Consider the following 22,052-nt stretch of genomic DNA (forward strand, 5'->3'; position numbering starts at 1 on the left):
ACAGAAAAATCTTATTCACCTCATAAGTGGGTTAATTTCCCGTTAGGGAGGGAAAGAAACCAAATTTTAATCACAAAAATAATCCTATAAGTGGTCATTTGCAACATGCATGGTAAAAATGACTACTTTATGAGGAAAGTAGGTGAGGCAAAAGATCAAATATGGGTAAATGAATTTACCTAAAAAATGCTTACTCCCATATGCTCAATTTCGAAGGAGTACAAATATAAATATATACAGTGCAAAACCTTGTATTTTGTATTATTTTGTATATATCTGTATTTATATTCTTTACATTTTAAGCTGTAAGTGCATTTACCCAGTTAAGCGCAAATATATCGAGGATAACAATTATACTAATTAATTGCTTCATATATATAAAAAAAAAAATTTGCTTGGGCAACATTGTGCTTTGATAAATCAGAATGCAACTAATTTATTTAAAATCATTACCACCATTTACCAAAATATTTATTATATAAATATTATCATTAACCAATTTACCACATCTATTTAATAACTCTTTTCAGTTTTAAGGTAAGGTCACAAAACTATATCCTTTTGAGATTACATTCAATTTAGTATAAAGAAGAAGAATAAATCACAAGGTTCATGCAAGTTTGGCCAAAACTCCAACGAAAGGTGCTGTATTAACGGTTGCAGGCTCTGCTTGCTGGAAGTTTGACCTCGAATCTGTGTAAGCATCATTCTGATCCGGGCCTCCGACGATGGCCCCGACCAACACGTTCGGATTCGGTGCATTTCTGTTAAACCACATGTCGTAGCCACCTTTGCATGTCACCGGTGTCCTGTCCTTCTTGATCGACACAATGGAAGCACCTCTATGATGGACCATTTGAGGATAGCTTGACCCGAATCCCACCATATAACTCATTCCCTTCGGGTTTGAACCCAGAATGTAATTCGCCTGAACATACATATTGAAATGGATCATCAGAATCGATCCATAAATCAATGAAAAAGAGTTTTTTTTTTTCTTTTAGCTTTTAACTTTTAACTTTTAACTAAAGCTGCTTGTGATTAGTAATACCTGTGAACGAACGAATGAAATTAGATCCGAAGGCCCAACTCTACCCCCTTGGCACTGGATGGTGGCACGGGCGGCCGTCAGATACTCAGAATAGGCGGTTGCGACGAACATAGCGGAGGTGGTATATTGAAGGTCGTTCCACGGCTGCCACCACAACAGACCCCCGGGACTCCTCTGCACGTTGTTATTCCCTTTCTGAACGCAATTGCAGATGAACTGCTCCGCCTCACTCCTGTATTCTGCCCACTTCCCTGTGTTTTGAACTTTTCCTTCCAGAACAAGCTATAATTGATGAAATAAAACCGAAATCAGATCGATGGCTTACAGGGTTTCTTAATTATTCAAAATGGGTTTGATTTTGACCCATCCAACTTAATGCTTAGATCTCAGAATCCGGGTAGTGATGGGTTCGGAATGGGTCTCACAGAACTTGGTGGGGTGGAACAGGACTGAACAGGTTTTACAATAACAGATTTGGTTGGTGTATTAAACTGTTAATTAATACCTTTGAGACTAGAACCTGGGCTCCCACAAATTTGTCGTCCCAAGAAAACATGGATCTAGTGCCGCCTGTGTTACCGGAGCTGCCAAGGTAATCCAAGTAAGTATGATCATTTGTGTTTCGATGGAGCCATGCAGCTGCCCAGAGCAGTTCATCCTGTTGACAACACAGACCAAACAATGACATCAATTCATTAATTTCCAGTACTAAAATGTTTGTTATCACAAAGAAACTAATAAAATACGTCAAAGCTGATGCATGGCAGCAGAAACAAAAAAGGTTACCTCAAATCCACTGCTGGAGTAAAACGCTCCGGCGACCGGAATGCTGGTTTGATACACGCCCGGGTGATTGCGAGCAAAGACAAAGAGCTGAAAAACATTTAAATAGAATTGAACCAATAATGTGAATGTAACTTCTTGTTTTAAATAGTAATTAATTATTTCTCTTTTAAGCCAAAAAATAAAACGTTTTTCTCCAAAACTAGAGCGGCTTAATAATAACCTGCTTTGCATGAGTGAGAAGTTTAGAAGCATATTGAGGATTGGCTTTGCGGAAAGCTATCGATGCAGCGGCAAGAGCAGCTGCTGTTTCTCCAGCGAGGTCTGCTCCAGGGTGTTGGTCATCAATCCTATAAGCAGTTCTTGGGGTGGTCATATCTTCTGGTCTCATCCAGCAGGCATGATCGGAGTTGCCGTCCCCAACTTCGCCATACAGAACGTCGGGCTGTGGGTGAGCTTTGATCAAGTAATCGGTCCCCCACTTAATGGCATCCAAGGCATGTTTGAGCTCTTTCTTTGCCGAGAGCTCAGCCCCAAACTCCACTGCGCTCCATGAAAGCATCGTCACTGTAAATGCCATCGGAAACCCGAATTTCACGTTGTCCCCGGCGTCATAGTACCCTCCGACGAGATCAATCTGCCACCCACAAGCAAAATTACATTATTAATGAAGTCGTATCAAGTACTACTCATATATATATATATATGAAGTCGTATCAAGTAATCGGTCCCCCACTTAATGGATTTTACAAGCGAAGGAACAGTTTTCTTACGCCCGCATCCTTTCCATCTTGGAGACCAGAGTTCCCTCGCCATTGCACTCTCTGGTTGGGAGGTAAGTTTCCGGATCTCTGAGCTTCATAATATAGCAGAGACTTTGTTAGAGCCGATGCATAATCTACTGAAGCAACTCCTTGGGACAAAAGTAGGAGAGAAAACCATAGACCCAAGAGACTGGCTTGGGTCGACGCAGACATTGTATGGAAAAAATTCGGAAGTACAAAACGTAGAAGGTTGTTCTTCTCGTCTGTGCGCAGTGCTTTGAGAGTTGAGATGGTCACTCAATTTATAGACGAAATTGTGCGGCCATTTATGTACATTTCATCAATGAGTCGGATATGCTATTTTTATTATTTCTGTTTTTTACTTTTTAGCAAAAGTCGGTGCTTTTAGCCTTAATAAGGCATCCTTTTAAAAATATAGGCCAAATGAAGAATGAATCTTAATTGTACGAAGGAAGGATGTTGATATGAAGCAATATATTTCAGCGAAAAAATGGGATGTGAACCAGTAAATTATGGGGCCAGTAGACAGTAGTTCACTTCAATGTTTTAATAAACGATCCGGAATCGGAATCGTTCTGGCCAACGGATGGCTCGTTCTGAAAAATAAATTAAAAATAATAATTAAAATAAGAAAGGCTAAAAAACGTTAAATGGGTCTAACGGGTTCATTGTTTGACCACTCAATTCATCAGTTTTTTAGCTAAAGATCGGGTTTGAAATAAAATGAAATCGATTGTCTGAATGGTTTTTAGGCGGAACGGTCCGACTGTCCGGATCATGCAATAACGATTCGAAATATTGGTTCACTTTACCCAATTAAGAAAATGAGCATACATAATTCGGATTTGGTCCTCCCAAAACCGTCCTCACATGTAGTTTGAGAACATCAACTTATTTGTATGTTTTTATTTATGCTGAGATATTCTCGATGTATGACTGTAAGGGTTGTAATGATGATTTTATAAAGACTAAATCGGAATTCCAATATTTGGGGCAGTAATAAGTCGAGCTTTTCACGAGTTGTTCGAGTTCGGTTCATGAAAAGTTTGGCTCGGCTCAGTTGAAACCGAGTTCAAGCTTGAATTCGAGCTCGAGCATATTAGAGCTCGGCTTATGAGGCTCGCAAGCCGGCTCAAATATATATATATATATAGAAAATAATATATATAATAAAAATATTATAATTATTAATTATTATAAATAAAAAAAAAATATTTTTATATATAATTTTATTTTATGAAATATTTTTTCTCAAAATCAAGCTCGAGCCGAGCCGAGCTCAACCTTATAATTTTTTTACTCGAGCTCAAGGTTCTGGCTCGAATCAAACTCGAGCTTGAGCCTTGTAGAACAATCTCAAGCCAAGCTCGAACCTGGTACTATTCAGCTCAGCTCGAATCCACTCTTACCCAACATGCATGGATATTGTTATTCATATATTGATATATAGATTCCATTATATCGTGATTAAGGAAAACTAGTGTATTCACGAGGTATATTTAAATTTGGACTAGAGATTTTCTAAATAATTTGTATCTATTTATTTGTTTGTTTTTGAAAAAGCCGGCCCAAAGACAATTTTTGCACCGAATTCATCCTCATTTCAGGTTGTAGAGAGAAAGGGATAATTAATGAAGAGTGTCCTGGTAATTAAATTAAAATTATTTAAAGGTGTGTCTGGAGTGCATGAATTGGAAGAAATAAAAATGCATATTAATTGAAATATCTATGTATTATTTAAAGGTGTGATGTGGGTGGTGAGTTAGTGTAAAATGAAGTTTAGTTTTTGGACTTTTCTCAACTAATAAAATATCCTTATTTTTGTATACTGTTCCTTTTTATTGTGAGGGTATAAATGCAATTTAAATTATTATTTTAAGTTCACTTTATTACTCTCTCTCATTATTTTTTTATATTTAAGGTTTAATTTCCATCCCCTCTCATTAAGACCTACATTTAAGCTGTTAATTACCATTTTCTCTCAATAAGTCATATACTTGGGTTATTTTTGTTTTCCACCAATAAATTATACTATTTAAATCGTAATTTTAAAATACAAAAGCTGTGTTTAGAACCTATTCGCCATTCTTTCATTCAAGTGGTAGGTCCATATTTCAATCATCTAGGTCAAATGGGTCAACCCGTGATGTCATAATTAAATAATAAAAACTTTAAAAAGATAGAAACACAAAGAAGTATTAAAAACAACAGAAATTTTGTAAAACTACATTTGGGTGCATTTCCAATATTTTGTATTCATCATATTAAAAAGATAAGTTTGATTTTATATTTTCCAATTTGACAATCCAAATACACCCTAACACTATGTTTGGTTTGATAGAAATAAAAGAGGAACGGAAAGTTGAGGGAAGGTTCTTAAGAAGTTCTATAAAGTTCCTTAAGAACTTTCCCTTGATTTTTGTTTCTCTCTTATTTTCCATCAAACCAAACACAGTTTAAAGGGAAATGGAGAGTGGATATCTTAAATATATAGAAATTACCTTAGTGATCATGGGCAACAATTGTGTGCAAGTATTAAATTTTCTGGTCTCAATAGTTGTTTTTCTTTTAAGTAAAATAACTTAGGGTGCTTCTCGATAAGCTTCAAGATTTTGTTTTTTTAAACGCCCAAAGTACAAAGCCCCAATTTTAGGCTTTCTGTTCTCGGGCTTCAAAGTATTTTGACTTTAGATCATGTTTTTGAACAAAACTAGTAAATGACTAAATGTACAAGTGCATTGCACGTTGCATGTGGCAATTTTAGATAATAATTGTAATTACCTGTTCATGGGTCGGGTCAAGCCGGGCTGGGCTTTGTATATGTATCAACAGAATATACTTGGGCCTGAGCCCGAGCCCAGCCTGACCAGGCCTAGGTCTTGAGCTTGAGCCCGGCCAAAAATTTGAAAACATAATTTTTTTCTTTTTTATTCAATAAAAAGTATTTTATTTATGTTAAAAACCTTTAAAAATAAAAAATAATAAACATCTCACTATTACTTAGAAAAAATAAAAGAAGAACAAAGAAAAAATATTATATATATATATATATATTATTAAATAAAATATATTTTTATCTTTTAATCTATAGTATCAAGTCAAGCTCAAGCTCAAGCTGACTTATTATGACCAAGTCTGACTTATAATGGGCCGGGTCAGCCCGTTGAGCTACCTTGCCCATTAACAGGTCTAATTGTAATAACAATAACAATATCAAAGATATGTTTAGATTTTTTCAAATTTCTTCTATAATATTTTATATTTTTCTCTAATTTAAAACTTTCATTATTTAATCTTAATATCATGAACTATCCCATTTGAAATAACACAACAAATGGATTTATTTTTATATAAGTATTAAAATTTCTACTCAATTCATTACGAATAAATATAGTTATTTTTTGTATAATGCGATAACTGTATAATATCAAGGACAATGTCTCCTAATTTTTCTATAAACTTTTTCTATTTTTTATAACTTTTAGTATTTCTATCCATTTTTCTTTTTTTATTATTTAATTATGACATCATGGATTAACCTAGACTCTTGATTTTTTGAACTATTCCTTGAATGGAAAACAAATTTCTTTTCAAGACAATTTTTTTTTGTATTTCGTTTCCACCATCAATAAAAATAATTTTTATTTATTGCACTTATTTTTTTTTAATATGATAGCTATATAATATTAGATATTGCCAAATTTTCCACTGTTTTTTTTTTGTATTTCTATATTTTTTAAATTTTGTTAACAACATGGGTTGACCCATTTGACTTAGACATTTTACCCTTTGGGTTTTAAATTTTGTATTTTATCACATCGTTAATAAAAATAATTCTTATTTATTATACTTATTTTTTTAATATGAATCAATATATAATGTTAGAAAAGTGTCTAAACTTCTCTAGTTTATATATTTTATGTATTTTTTATAATTTTTATGTTTTTAGAATAAAATATTATTTTATTATGATGTCATGGGTTGATCCATTGATCTGAATGGTTAAACCATTGACCCACCACTCAGGGAGAAAAATGGTCCCATTTATAGATCAATTTTAGATATTGCATTCCATTTCCATCATCAATAAAAATACTTCTTATTTATCATACATGTTTTTGTTTAATAATGACAAATACATAATATTAAAGATGCACCTATTTTTTTAATTTTTTATTTATGCAATTTTATCTATTTTTAAGTTTTTAGTATTTAATTATGGTATCTTGGGTTCACATGTTTGGTCCAAACAATATAACCATTAATCTAGGACCTAAAAAACGGTTTTGTTTTTGATTGATTTTAAAATATAGTTTTTATATTATTAGTATCAGTGTTCATCGAGTTAATTAGTAGAATTTAATGATGATGGACAAAAATGCTTAAACATAGGATTCAATGAGAGAGAATGGAAGTTAATGCCTTAAATATGAGACTTAATAAAGGAATGAAATGCATTAAAAAGTAATATTCAAATTACAACTTCTATGCTAACAATAGTGAGGACCAAGTTCAAAAAGAGGGATATTTTAGCCAAAAAAAATTTCAAAAAAACATGGAGAGCTATCTACCAAATGCCCATTAAATCAAGTAGTTTCACTTCATTAAATGAAGCGGTTTCACTTGCATTTGTTAGAATAACTGGTTTTACTTCAATAAACTAAAGCATTTATTTTAGTTAAACAAAGTTGTTTCTATTCATTAAAATCCACTTAAATCCTTGGTAAAAGGATGCCCACATAAATCAGCTTTTGTAGTACGAATGGATTTCATAATCTTTAAACTACAAATAAAATTAAAACATAGCTTCAAACTACAAATGATTTATGATAGAAGATATGCTTTTCACTTTAATTACAATCGTTTGATAATGCTTAACTGAATGGTTATTGCTTTATTACCGACTGATGGTGTAGGATAGGATCTTTAAATTGTAACAGAGACTTGTGATCAAATCTCATTCCCACACGGTTAATTGCTTATCGTGTATTATTAAGGAGGTTATGAACTCCTTAATATCTGAGCTGAGGCTGGCTTGGCCCCAGTTAATTATTTTATCAACTAAAGGCAAAGTAATAAGCCAATCAGTTCTTTTGTTTCAGCGCCCATATTTTTATCAACTGAAGACAAGGTAATAAGTCAATCAGTTCTTCAATTTCAGCAATTATCAAACGGCACTAGTTTTTTATGCATAGTTTGTGGTATCAGAGCTAACTGAGGCTCTAAAGTTGGTTATTATATTCCATTTTTTTGTTAGTTAATTATTTTTTCAATTAAAAGACAAAGCAATAAGCCAATCAGTTCTGTGGTTTCAGCAATTATCAAACGGCACAAGCTTTTTATGCATAATATGCAGGGCTCGATCACAAGCTGTTCCCACATCTTTATCCATGGGATATCATAGGTGCGGTAGGGATGTGGGAATATTAAGGTTGCAAATGAATCAGATCGAATCGGATATAGGCATATCTGAATTTGATTTGTTAACATTTGAATCCAAATCGGATCATAACTATCAAATATCTAGCGGATTCAAATCGAATTTGGATTATAATTGATATTAAATAGTACAAATAAATTAGACTAAAAATGACCAAAATATTATATATTATTAGCTAAAAATGTCTTTAATAATATATTTTATGAACAGAATGAATTGAAAATTACTTGATAAAACCTGAACATATGACAATTTAGTGGAAAAATATAACATTAAGACCAACTTATTTATATAAATATATTAAGCTGAAATGTGTACGTAAGAAGCCTCAGGATGAGGAAAATGAAATCTAACAGTATTTTTTGCCTTTTTCTCATAGAAATTACAAGAATGTCACTCTCTACCAACTCTCTCTCTTGCTTTTTTTCTTTCAATTTTCAAAAATTGCCGCTCTCTCTCTTTTTCTTACAAATTACAAGAATGTCATCTTTCTCTCATACCATCTTTTTCTCTTCCTCCTTATAAATTACAAGAATGCCACTCTCTTCAATTGAGGGAGACCTCAGCTCGGCATCTCGGCTGCTAGGGGACCTGCAATCAAAGGTAGTCAAGTTTGAGTCGAGTCGAGCTCGAACTTTTGAGCTCAAGCTCAAGTCTCTAATTCGAATCGAGCTCGAGCTAGATGACACTTTGACCACTGAGAGAGACCTCGGCTCGACACCTTGGTCACTAAGAGAGATCTCGGCTCAGCAGCTCGACAACTGAGGGAGACCTCAGCTTGGCACCTTGTCAACTAAGGGAGACCTTAGCTCAACACCTCGCCTGTTAGGGAAACCTTAGCTCGACACTTCAGTAGTTGAGGGAGACCTCGATTTGGCACCTCGGCAATTGAGGGAGACCTCAGCTCGGCACTTCGACTGCTTGAGAAGCCTACAATCAAAGGTAGATGAGCTTGAACTTCCAAGATTTTGACTCGAGCCGAGCTCGAGCTGAAGTCTCTAATTCGAATCAAACTCGAGCCTGATAGTTTATGAGCGAGCCCTTGTAACGCAGGGCCCCCTCCGCTAGTATATATTTAAATCGAATCAAATCAAATTATATTGGATCAGATACAGATAAATTCATATTTGATCCAATTGCAAACAGATCGGATTCGGATCATGCTTAATATGATTGAATTCGAATTCGGAATCGGATATTTGGATATCATTGGGCTAGGGAATATGCAATTTTAATATTTGACCAAAAATCTTTATTTGATTTAATATATAGACTCGTAGAGTTTTATATGGTTTCAAAAAAAAAGAAAATAGAGAATTTTATAAGAAGACTGTTATATTAAGGGCAAATCTGTTAAAATACCCTTAAACTTTAGAAAATTGACTAACTCTGCCCCTACTATTTATATATTGTCTTAAATAATCTAAGTTTTTTAACAATTGATTAAATGCTCCCCTGCCATTAGCGTTTGTTAACATTCCATCGCAATCTCTTCACATGTAACATCATATATGTAAAAAACAATTTAATTTTAAAATTCAATATTACCCTTCAAAACAAGAGTGCCAAAGTGCCACGTCCTCAACTTCAACATTATAGGGAGGAAAATCACCTCTTCAATTACAGACCAGTCACCACTCTCCACCCTTCTTTTATTGGCACAAGAACCGTTGTTGTTGAATCATACATCATTGACATCTCACAAGGAATACTAGCAAAGACACATGTATGTTCATCGACACCATAGGTCTCTGCAACTTACAATCACTTGCTTAGATTGCTGAGAGCATAGCCACCCCCTTTCTGATCTATAATGGCCTTTCCTTTCCTTCAATTTTTCCAATGTAGGCCCAATTCATATCCAGTATTACAAAAAAAGGAAAAAGATTTGGTCGCCTCTAAAGGTTTTTTTTTTAAGTTAAATCGAACTTTACAGATGTGGATAAACGTTGGTTATAGAGTATTTTCACCTAGCCTTTGCATGCCAGATAGGCTAGTGTATGAGCAGCCTTGTTGTAGTTTCTGTTTATATGTACAAACTCTAATTGTTCAAAAGTAGATAAAAGTTTTGATAATTGTGTCCAATGTAACCGGTCTATCTATTTCTTTGGTTGACTTTTATCTTGCAAAAAATCTATCAACTGCAACAAGTCACTATATATCATGATCCTGGATACCTTGAGTTGGCTGACAGCTTTGAGCCCTTGAATTAGAGCCCGGAGTTCCGCATCATAACTGTCGATGGCCCAACATGGTTCTCCTTCAGCGAAGACTGTGCCTCTGTCTGTGCATTGGATGATGAAAGTTCGTCCTGCAAGACCTAAGAGTAAGTCACACAATCCATCAATGCAAAGTGTGGTGAGGGTGTTCCGTCTCTTGTCTGTTGGGGTGATAATCCTTATATTTTCAAAGCATTAGTCATGAGAGCACTGATACTTCCACACTCGAGAAATAATGTCTTTTGGGTGGTATTCTTGTGGTAAAAAAATGAGGTCATTTCTGGCTCTCCATATGAGATATAGTATAATACAACCCTTCCTTACAAGATGTATAGCCTCTTGTGGCGATAAGTTCTTTTTTAATTTTTTCCACTACTTTATGATGGAAACATAAACTTCCTCTTCCTCTTTGATGTCATTCGGGTTCAGCCCTACCTGGGCCTCACACCAAACTGTTCTTCTGAAAGGGCATGTAAAGAGTATATGTGAGGTTGTTTCCTTTTGATATCTATAGAAAGGGCAATATGCTTCAGAGGGATGGAGCCATTTTGTGCATTTACTTCGAGTTAGGAAGCCATTCCACACCACTTTCCAAATGAATACTATACACCTATAGGGGATGTTCAGTTTCCACAGGTTTTTCCATGGGAAATGTGCTTCAGAGGATGATGATTTCTGGTTTTCAAAAACCCTGAATGCCGACTTCACTGTGTATGTTCCGGAGGTGTTGCGTTTCCACAAAATGTTATCTTGGCTTGACTCTATGTCGGGGGTAATTTGAAGGATATGAGAGCATATTTGTTCATCAAAAAATTGGGCCGGAATATGGTGGTTCCAACTCCAATCTGGGTTCAATAGTGATGACACATGTTGGTTACGGTGAGACTCGGTTGTTGTGTCTTTTGGATGTGGGATTCCCCTTATGATAGTTGGAACCCACGGGTCCGAGAAAACTGAGATTTTTTATGTTTGGCTTCAATTCTTTTAGAAATTTGTGTGTGGAACGTGGCCATAGTGATGAGTTGCAGGTGATTTTGGCCTGGAATGGGCTTTGGCTTGGTTGCCTCTAAAGTTACGTTCATCTATCAATGGTTTTGCTTGAACCCGTGATGATGTAAAGAAGAAGAACTGACATATAACTTGATTGATATTCGTCTCTATTTTAGGTTGAGATAGAAAACAAATAGAAATAGCATATGTTTTAATGGTCACACTTAGCATTTTAGTTTCTATGCGACTACCAAGACAACAATATAATCTCTTTGAAATTCAGCCTGTAGGTGGAGGTTGGAGAGTTGAAAGGAAGGTTGACCGAGGTAATCAATTGTGCAAAAGATGTTCCCTAACCTTGCCTTCATGCTTTGTTGGTGGCTTGGTGCCAACTGAGAAATTTTATGGTTAACAACTTTGGTGGATGAAGATAATGTTAAAGGTTTCTCTCCGATTTCCCGTGGATCAGGAAGAGTAGAATCACCACTACCAGCAAAAGACATAAACCTCACAAACATGCTCTCTGCTTCAGGGTTTGGAGGAAATTCTCGCATCCATATTCAACATTACCGCTACTACCGCAATAACATTCACAAGCAATGGACTCGACAGACCAAGCCTGTTGATGTTGTTGTGACTGCATTGTGTGCTGATGATGATGATGATGAAAGTGGGAATTTGAATCCATGACTCCTCTTCTCTTTGACTGCAGTTCCTCTGGATTCTTGAAGGAAGAAGGAAACAAAAGATTTATGTCCTTTGGTAATGCTTTAGAACCACCAAGCATCATCTTTCACTCCTATTGCAAAAATTCCAGTATCCTGTTCCACACACGAACAAGCTTTAGTCCAACTAGTTCTTTCAAAAGTCTAGACTCTAGAGGAGATCAAATCAGCAAGTTAGCTAGAGAGAGATGAACGGATTGGCGGAGGAAAATAAAGCGATGGAACACAAAGAAAGCTCTAACATCTAGAGGGTAGAATTTTGAGAATTTAAAGAAGAATGAAAGATAAAATAGTCTTATCCATTTTTCTATTAACAAAAGCTAATGACAAGGAGGATTTAGTCAATTGTCAGAAAACTTAGGGGGGACTTTAAGACAATATGTAAATAATAGCGGTAGAGTATGTCAATTTCTTAAAACTTAAGGGTACATTAAGAGATTTGCCCTTATTTTAAATTGTTTTACCTTAAAGTCTTATCCTAGAGGTTTTGGGCATGCTAATAGAGTCATTGCTCTTCCTTGAATATATTTAAATCTAATAGCATATTTTTCCCAATGGAATCTTGTGTTCAAGGTTTTAAAAATTCCTCCGAACTAGAACCGCTTTGGCCACTAGTTTCTACGTCAATGGCTAGACCATCCGGTTCGAACGGATGACCAATTCTTATTTAAAAAATAAAAAATTAAAAAATAATTAAAATAAAAAACGATCAAAACCATTATCCAAGTCGAACAGATCAACCGTTCAACCACCAGGTCAACGCCCTTCATTATGGTGATCTCCCATGGCCGTGGCTTATGGGATTGGACATAAGGATCAGTTTGAAATGAGTACATATGCAGATATATACAGTGCAAATACATACAAAATAATACAAAATATAAAGTTTTGTACTCTACATATTTATATTTATACTCCTTCCAAACTGAACCTAAGGTTATTTCAATTTTCCGGTTTTTTATTAAAGTATCCTATATCCTTTAGCGGCAGACAAGTTTATAATTGAACACTTGGACTAGAACAAAATAATTCAAACTTTCATCATTTCTCCCACAAAATAGTCTGTAGCATTTTAACATACCAAGCATTACGGTCTTAAGGAATATAGAAGGTGCCAACTCGCTGATGGGGACCTGCAATCCTTCGTTTCAAAATCATCACAATCCCCCTTTCATTGAATATGCCAATTTGTTGTGTTTTCAACCTTTGCTCAAAAACCATACGATCAACAATCTATGATGGGAGGCGAATTTCAGGCTACAACCCCATCATTTAGATACGTGGATTTTTTAAATTTAGATACATGGCAATTTTTGAAAAATTCCTGGTAAAGCACACAATCCACTACTAGGCTATAGCCTCCTACCATTCAAACACATGGCTTTTTCATTTTTCTGAAAAGCTAAACACATGGCATTTTCTGAGAAGTTGTTGCTAAAGCCCACAACCCACTACCACCATTTTCGATCCATTCCTAAAAAATGCAAAATTGGTTATCTACAACCACTTCTGTCTACATTCTATCAATCTCAATTAATCATTAACCCTCTATATATCATAGCAAAATAAAACTATCCATATTCTAATAATTATTGAAAAGCTATTTATTGAAATAAGTATTTTTTGAAATTTTAATAATTATTTAAAATATTAATAAATATAAATTTTACATTTTTGATTCCATAATGTAAATTGAATATGGGGTCATTCACTAGTGTATATATAAATGTTAGTCACACAAAATCAACATTCACATGCTTGGTTCAGTAGGTATGTTTGGGATTGATGTCGTTGCTCCAGAAAACGATGATACATCAATGCCACGTTGGAAAAAACGGTGCTCCAGGAAATGTCAATATATTTGGAACCGTTTTTCTATAAAAAATGGTGCTCCAAGCCACGCCTTGGAAATTGAGAAGGTGTGGTTTGGAGCAACGTTGAATTTGACGTTTTCTCATATTAGAGTTTGTTGATGTGCTGAAAATAGATATGGAGCACCAGTACCAAACAGATGGTGTTGTTGCTTCAAGAAACGTCCTACCTAGAAACAACGTTTCCAAACAAAAAAAAAAGACATCGTTTTCTCAAAAAATAGTGCTTCCAACCCACACATCAGCAGCACCAAGAAAACGGTGTTGTATCTACAACATCCATGCCAAACATATACTAAGCGTATGTTTGGCATCGATGCCGTTGCTCCAGAAAACAGCGACACATCAACGTCACGTTGGAAAAAAACGATGCTTCAGGAAACGCCTGTTTGTTTGAAACTGTTTTTCCATAAAAAACGGTGCTCCAAGCCACACCTTGAAAATCAGGAAGGTGTGGCTTGGAGCAACACCGAATTTGGTGTTTCCTAGAACTGCAGCTCGTTGCTGCCAACAGAGACATGACGTGGCACTGGATAATAGCATTGATACTGATGCAACGCGATCCGGACACTCCTAGCTGGCAGAAACCTGGCTCCTAGCTGGCGACGGACGGTACCTGAGACGAAGAGGAAAGTGAATAATTCCCGGGGAGCTTGCCCGGTGAGAACACTTCGATGCTTAAGTTAGAATTCTGAGAGAACTGTAGAGAATGCAAAGAGAGAGCTAAGAGTGCAGAAGGCACAAGTTCAGTACCTTTGCTCCTTGGGGGTCAGGGTCCTTTTATATTGGAGATCTGCCAAATCAGGCGTAACCACCTCTGCCACAACCGTTACTGCCAGAGCCGAGGTGGCGGATGCAGGCAGCCGTTGCAGGGTACGGACCTGTAAGACGTGCACCATCTGGCAGAAAAGGCAGACATGACGCCGCCTGACGAGAGACATGGGCGCAGCCTCCAGATTCGGCAGGTACTATTGTTAGACAGATCTTTCCTGTAGGTTGTCAAGCTACTTTGCACCGAGTTACCTTGGGCCGAGCTACCTTACGCCGAGGTGCTGGGAGTGCACTGAGGTGCTTATGCTTGAGGCGAGCCTTAGGCAAGTATGGGCAAGAGTGCTTAATGGGGCTAACCCGAAGTGTTTCCACTTCGGGATACTTATCCGTAGATCGGGGTGTTCCCTTCTCAGGAAGGAAGAGTTCGGGGCTCACTGGGAAGAGCTCGGGACTCCTCGCTTGGAGGGAGCTCGGGGTGCTCCTCCCTTAGGGAGAATTCGGAGTAAGCCGTATATTATTTCTCAGCGAGTTGCCACGTCCACCGAGTTGTTTGGCCGGGCTTCGGCGAGTCCGTTACGCCGAGTTATGGCCAAGCTGTCATGCTAAGTTGTCACTTATGCTAGGTTGTGTCCACGTGTCCCCGTGTTATGAGGTTGGGCCAAATCACCCTCCATCAGATACCAATCATAAAATGTTGTTGCTCCAAGAAACATCCTACCTGACACCAACATGGTCAAACAAAAAAAAAATACATCGTTTTCAACCCACACGAGAAAACGGTGTTGTATCTACAATATTAATCATAAACAAAACAAGATGTAGCGACTGTATTGTATTGTATGGTTCAGAATTCAGGACACGACCCCAAGAATTTTTCAACCGAATAGATAGCATGGTTCAAAAAATACATTGTCATTTTCTAAAAAAAGTATTTTTCTAACCATACCAACCTTTCCTAGAGCCATGAATCTTAATTTCAAATGTACTTATGCCAAGGGCAATTGTTGCGGGGATCAAAATCCTCGAATTTTTTTAATTAACAGTATATTTTGAAAAGTAAATTTATTTAAAATTAATAAAAATTTTAAAATATAAACAATATTTTAAATGGGTTCAGCTATCATATGGAAAAGATATGATATCCAAAAAACAACTAAACAATAAATTGAAACAAAAAACGTGATCGTGAATAAGGTATCATTTATCAAAATTCATGGATGGGTTTTGATTGATCAAAACTCTTTCTATACTATCATAGATTTTCCCTATTGGGATTGAGGCAGAGACTTTATTCCCTATCCCCAACCCTAGCCCAGTCTGGGGATTTAGTAGATTCCAGATTTTCTACTCATGTGAACTTTGTTCACATCTACCCACAACACACTACCCTCATCCCCGACCCTGACCCCAGTCCGGGGATTTAGCAGACTCCAGATTTCTTATCCACGTGAACTCTGCCTACATCTTTCCACAATACACTATCCTCGTGAATTGGAAACATCTCCCCCTGCATAATACTATGTAGAAGGATGAGATATTCTCCATATATTATTGCAATATTATGTGAGTAGTTTGTGTGGACAAAAAATCCGAACTGAATTTAGTAATCCCTGTCCCTGTCCCCGTCCCCGCAACGCTAAAGAAATCGTCATCGGGTCGGGAAAGCGGGTACCGTCGGGAGGGGAAAATTGCCATCCCTAAATCCGAGCATCGTGGCTACAGCCGCTACATCTTTGACCAAACGATCTATAGCCTACGACAAAAGCGTACTCCCACTTCCTCGTGAGTGGATCCATTTCGAATCAAACCCTACCTTGTAATAAACTTCTATAGTTCTACTATCACGGTTCGGAGCCGAATGGCCCGAATCGAACCTGATGATAAACATCCAACGCGTTCGTATTGGGAATGTGCATACCAACCGTTCGATCTCGTTAGCATTTCCCTATAAAAGCGGATGCCACCCGCAGCGCGTCAAGGGTTCTAGGGTTTTTTTCTTCCCTGAACTGAAATCGCGTTTTGCACTCTCCTGGTACCTGACTAGTCTTCTCTTAATTAGGGTTTCTTTGATTTAGAATCCGTGAATTTCTGTACTCTCTAACTTTTCTTATACGAACATGTCATCGATTCCCTTTCGTTCTACCTTTGTTTTGGATCTGAATAGTCTCTATACTTGTCATTCTTCACAGGAGAGGAATTTAAGGATCATGGCAGGTGGAAATTTCATGCACAGGGTGATTTCTTACGTTGCTAATGAGTTAATCGTCAATGGTCTAGCAAACAGGTAGTTCACTTTGTAGATTTTACGCTTCGTTTTTCTTCGTTTGCTTTTTTATCCGACTCCTTTTAGATCTTTTCGTTTGTTCTTTTAGTCTATAACTTTCCTCAAGCTTCTTTATCTGGTCGCCGGGATTCATTTGTTCTCGATTGACTCGTTCCCTTGAAGCGATATTTGGTTCAATTTTTCCGTTTGTGCTATTTTCTTCTGCTGCGTCACATCAATTGTACTGCAGCTTATGAAAGTTGAGAAGATTATGTATACGAATCGATTTGTTTTAGGTTTTGCTTCATTATCTGGTCATTGTGATTATTTGATTCCAATTTGACTCGTTCCCTTGAAGCGATACGGATATGATGTTCTTGAACCATAATTTTCCTCTTTGTATGCATTTTTTCTCTGGGGAATAATGGGACACCTAAATAATCCTTTATTTTGGTTTTTTATATTTATTGTTAAAATTGAAAGTCCAATGCTTTTAATTTGATTTGGGCATTTGTTTTTTAGGTTTTACTTTTTGAGCAACGATGACGAGTATACAGACATGTAATGATTTGCGAATATGATCGCAACTCTAAGAACATCTAAGGGACTGAGTTTCCATAATTACTATTTACATTTTTGTTTGCTTATTCAATACCAAATGGATGACTCTATAGACCTTTACCGGCTGCGGTGATGACCGCAACCTTACATTTGTTTAAGGGTCTGAGTCACTTCTTTGTTTTCGTTCTTTGCTACACACGTAGCCATTTTAATGTGAACCACAGCTTCACTTTCTTGATCTACCCAAAATGGACTCCTTGATAGCTTAAATTCTAGTGCGACTGTTTATGTGAAGCCAGAATAACGTTCCTCTCGCTATCCAGTGTAGCGTCTATGCTGCATTTGGACGTTGGGGAACAATATATTCATTATTCATGTAGTCCTCTGTTAATGTCACAAATGTGCAAGTTATCAGACCAATGGTTTCTCCCAAGTGATCGTGTGGTTTAATTTTTATACTCTGCTACCATTTCTTCAACCTCGCTGATTTTGGTCTGTATTAATAATGTTTCATTTCTCTCTATTCATAGCCCTGCTTTTCAGAGGTTTGCAGTGAGGACGTCCAAGAGAATAGAGGACATTTCTAATATGGGTATGCTTCTTATCAAGTTCTGTGATGCTTTCCATATTGCGTTTAAATATTAATTGCCTTAATTCTTGGTAATATTGTAACGAGGACGTGTTTGTTGTTCCAATGTAGCTGCACAGAAGAGGCAAGTACTTAAAGAGCAGTTGCAGGACTTATCCAAGAATCTCGAGGCGAGGATATTCGTTGTTATATAAATTTGATTTGTTTTGTTTTTGCTGAGTCGCTTACTGCTAACTTGTTCTTCTTTGTTGTTCAACAGTCTAACAAAAACCAGTGATGAATCATACCTAATTCGAGTTAACATGCAGCAGTGTCTCCTTGTGAACTACTGATCCGAATGGTGCCCCAGTGTATATATACTTGTGTTTTCTTTCTCGTGTAATGTGATAATTAACAACAAATTTCCCTATTTTGGGTACAAAGGTTACATCACGCAAGCTCTTTAAATGCATTAATTTTATTAGTAATAAAAACCAGCATATATTTCCTTTTCCTGTATGTTATGTTGTGAGTCAGAGATGTTTTGTTACGTCTTGGTTTGTTAATGGTTGTTTGAACTTTAAAGCGGCGGGGGGGGTTCTATACTTCTATAACATAATATATGTTTTCATTTGTTATGAAATCGCCATGTTAAGCAGAAAAAGACATAAACAAAACAGCTCATTGGATTCTGTTTCTGTTTTGACGGGCAAAATCAAAGTGGTGAAAGTTCAACCAATCGTACCAAGTATCTAGAAACAAACAGACACATTCAAACACCAGTAGGCACTGCTACTACGATCTTTCTCGAATGAAGAAAAGACGTGCAAGCAAGTATATGGGAAGTTATCCCGGGCTTTGGGCCCAACTTTACACTTTCTCGGGTTTGGGCTTGGCCTATTAGAATTTTGACAAAAGCCAAGCCCTAGCCCGGCCCGTACAAGAAAGTCCAGTTGTGAGATACATGCCATTGATTTTTATCATCGTATACAGTTTGAATCACATGGTGAATGATGCCAGCCAGATAGAAGGTAAAAACTGTAAAAGAGCTTGTGTGTTCTTGCTCACGCACTCAAATTAGACTTGTAATAAGAATTATTGGGAATCAACAATGAAAATTGGATTCTGAATCATCAAATCATGATGCCTTTGCAGTTGAAATGAAAAATCATTTTGCATTAGGTTGTGCTTGAGTTTCTAACTACAAGTTGAGCTTGGGCCAAACCTAAATTCACCTTGGGCTTGGGTTGAGGCCTCAGGAAGCCGAAGCTCTAATCAGTCCAATTTGAGCCCGCCCTATATTTTATGATATACATATTTACATATTATCAATCTATTTTACTTGAAAATTAGGTTACAAAGTTCAACATGCACAAGGCTGGGCCTTGAGGTCTCAGGTAGCCTAAGCTCTAGTCAGTCCAATTTGAGCCCACCTAATATTTTATGACATACACATTTACATACTATCAATCGATTATACTTGAAAATTATGCTACAAAGTCTAATACACACAAGCCCAAGCCCAACCCGAGATGCTTAACCTTGAGTTGGGCCAAGTCTAAGTTCGAGGTTTGTGTGACTTAAGGTTGGGCTTGGGTCTAGGGATGGCAATTTCTACCTTACCTAGTGGTATCCACCCCAACCCTCCCTAACAAGGCGGGTTTTTTTTTTTTTTTTTGCTTGAAGGTGAAGGATGGGTTTTGGGGTGGGGATGGCTTTTAGGATTCTACAACCCATAGAGTACCCATAGGGTATGATATTAGGCTAAACCCAACCCTCCCTGACCCGCATATTGTTGGGTTGGTAGTTTATGTGTTTTCTACATGTCTTAATCAAATAATTGGAATTTTTATTGTTTATTTGTGTTATTTTACTTATTTATTACTTATGTATGACAAGAAAAAATAGGAAATTAGATATAGGTTCTAAATCAAACTCACCCCTACCCTTGAATGTGGGGAGGGTAGGGTTAGGGAGGGTTTTGCATTTTCATGTGCAGGTAGGGTTTGCATTCTCAAAATCCAACCTACTACGGATTTTGGGGCAAGTACGAGTTGGGAGGTTTAGGGAGGTGGGCAGGGTCTAGAATTTACAAAACCCTCCCCGAACCCGCCCCATTACCATCCCTACTTGGGTCAACCCTCAACTCGACCCAATTCAACCAAGTTGAACTCCAAGGAGCATTGTGGCATTCCAAATTGTATTATTTTTTTTTATTTTTATTAAATTGTTTTAAATTTTACTAAATTTTTATTTAGTACTAAGTTTAGTTGTCTAAATAGATTAGTGTTATGGGCCTGAGCGTAGGATCGCGTCACGGGTCGCTCCACCACAGGAACCTCAGATCTTTCCTTGCCCTTGGCCTTGCGTACAGGCCCTATTTTGACTATCTCGCGAGTGATTTGTCCACGAGATCACCTAACTCTCCTTTACTCTCTTCCTTGACTGAATATTCGATATCTTCATTTAATAATAGCGTCTCCTTAAATAGGAGATTACAAGAGGAGGGTTCCTTGTTAGATTCCGCTAGGTTAGTCCTAAACGGACTCAAACTCCTACTTCTAATAAGACTACTTACTTTTAATGGTACTACAATTCCTTCTAAGAATAGGGGACAAAATAAGGGAGAGTGGGATAAGGGATAAGGCGCGTTCTCTTGACGTGTCCAGATAAGGGTGGGCCCACCCTATGAGTTGTCGCGTGGGCCCTGCTCTGCTGTTGCTGCTAGGTGCGTGCGCGCGGCTCATGGTGCCGCCGCCGCGCGGTGTGCGCGCGTGGTGTCGCTGCCGCATGATGCGTGTGCGCGGCTCATGGTGCCGCTGCCGTGCGGTGTCGGTCGTGTGCGCACTGCTGCCTCAACTGCTGCCGTGTGGTGCAGGTGCTCATAACATCACTCCCCTCCTGGACTACAAGCTTGTCCTCAAGCTCGAGGTCTGGATAGGCATTGTGGAGATCGGTCCAGGGGATCCAGGTGGCCTCTGCTGGGGGTAGTCCCTCCCATTCTACTAAAACCTCGAAGGTGCCTTGATGGATGCAGGATAGGATGAGGGTGCGAGGCTGGAGGATAGGTCTGCCGTTCTGCAAAGGGGGTAGGGGAGGCACATGGTCGGGAGGAGGGCCAACAAAAAGCTTTAAGAGGGACACATGGAAGGTGTCGTGGGTCCTGCTGTGCTCCGGGAGCTCGAGTTGATAAGCAACCTTTCCTATCTTCCTTAGAATCTTGAAGGGCCCGTAGAATTTAGGGGCCAGCTTAGGGGGCCCCCTGCGCCTGAGAGACAACTGCCTGTATGGTCGGAGTTTCAGCCAAACGTACTGCCCCGGTTCGAAGGTGACTTTGCGGTGCCGCTGATCGTAAGCGTGTTTCATACGCGCCTGCGCCTGCTGTAAGCGCAAGGAGACTTCAGCCAGGAGGGCATCGCGAGCTTGGAGGCTGCGGTCCACTTCTTCCAACTGCGTTGAGCCCGACTCGTAGGATAGAAGGCATGGAGGATCTCGACCGTACACAACTCTAAAGGGAGTCATTCCAAGGGAGGAGTGATAAGATGTATTGTAGTAGTATTCAGCCCATGGGAGGTACTCCACCCAGCGTTGTGGCTGGTCACCCACGAAGCAGCGAAGGTACATCTCAATTGTCCGGTTCACCACCTCTGTTTGGCCGTCTGACTGTGGATGGTAGGCTGAGGAGAAGGCGAGGGCCGTGCCCTATAATCTATAGAGTTCCTTCCAGAATGTGCTTGTGAAGATCGGCTCCCGGTCACTGACGATGGAATCGGGGAGTCCATGTAGGCGAAAAATGTGGGTGAAGAAGGTACGGGCGACCGAGACTGCGGTATAAGGATGGGATAAAGGGAGGAAGTGAGCATATTTGGAGAACCGGTCTACTACCACGAACAGGACTGACTTCCCCCCGACTTTGGGCAGCCCTTCGATGAAATCCATGGCAATATCGGCCCAGATCTGCGTTGGGAGGGAGAGAGGTTGGAGCAAGCCTGCGGGGTGCAGATTTTCCCATTTTTGCTGTTGGC

General features: G+C 38.1%; 2 protein-coding genes and 2 non-coding genes across 4 annotated transcripts; 3 read left to right on the forward strand and 1 right to left on the reverse strand.

Annotated features, from left to right (window-relative positions):
• Positions 1 to 458: 458 nt before the first annotated feature.
• LOC104602701 (endoglucanase 12-like) lies at positions 459 to 2,868 on the reverse strand. The gene is made up of 6 exons (XM_010266478.2): positions 2,608 to 2,868; positions 2,058 to 2,471; positions 1,838 to 1,924; positions 1,557 to 1,709; positions 1,052 to 1,333; positions 459 to 928 (listed from the first exon to the last, which is right to left on the reverse strand). The coding sequence occupies exons 1-6, from the start codon at positions 2,809 to 2,811 to the stop codon at positions 611 to 613; spliced, it is 1,458 nt and encodes a 485-aa protein (XP_010264780.2). The 5' UTR covers positions 2,812 to 2,868; the 3' UTR covers positions 459 to 610.
• A 13,661-nt stretch (positions 2,869 to 16,529) lies between these two features.
• Positions 16,530 to 18,546, forward strand: LOC104602571 (UvrABC system C protein). The gene is made up of 5 exons (XM_010266300.3): positions 16,530 to 16,667; positions 16,825 to 16,919; positions 17,990 to 18,051; positions 18,160 to 18,218; positions 18,308 to 18,546. The coding sequence occupies exons 2-5, from the start codon at positions 16,843 to 16,845 to the stop codon at positions 18,323 to 18,325; spliced, it is 216 nt and encodes a 71-aa protein (XP_010264602.1). The 5' UTR covers positions 16,530 to 16,667; positions 16,825 to 16,842; the 3' UTR covers positions 18,326 to 18,546.
• On the forward strand, positions 17,434 to 17,515 carry LOC148802162 (small nucleolar RNA SNORD25). Its single transcript, XR_016083201.1, has one exon. It is a non-coding gene; the product is annotated as a small nucleolar RNA SNORD25 (small nucleolar RNA).
• LOC148802163 (small nucleolar RNA snoR136) lies at positions 17,680 to 17,824 on the forward strand. Its single transcript, XR_016083330.1, has one exon. It is a non-coding gene; the product is annotated as a small nucleolar RNA snoR136 (small nucleolar RNA).
• Positions 18,547 to 22,052: the final 3,506 nt, after the last annotated feature.

The sequence above is a fragment of the Nelumbo nucifera genome, chromosome 2, assembly GCF_055504915.1.
Source record: "Nelumbo nucifera cultivar China Antique chromosome 2, China Antique-T2T, whole genome shotgun sequence".
NCBI classification, from domain to species: Eukaryota; Viridiplantae; Streptophyta; class Magnoliopsida; order Proteales; family Nelumbonaceae; genus Nelumbo; species Nelumbo nucifera.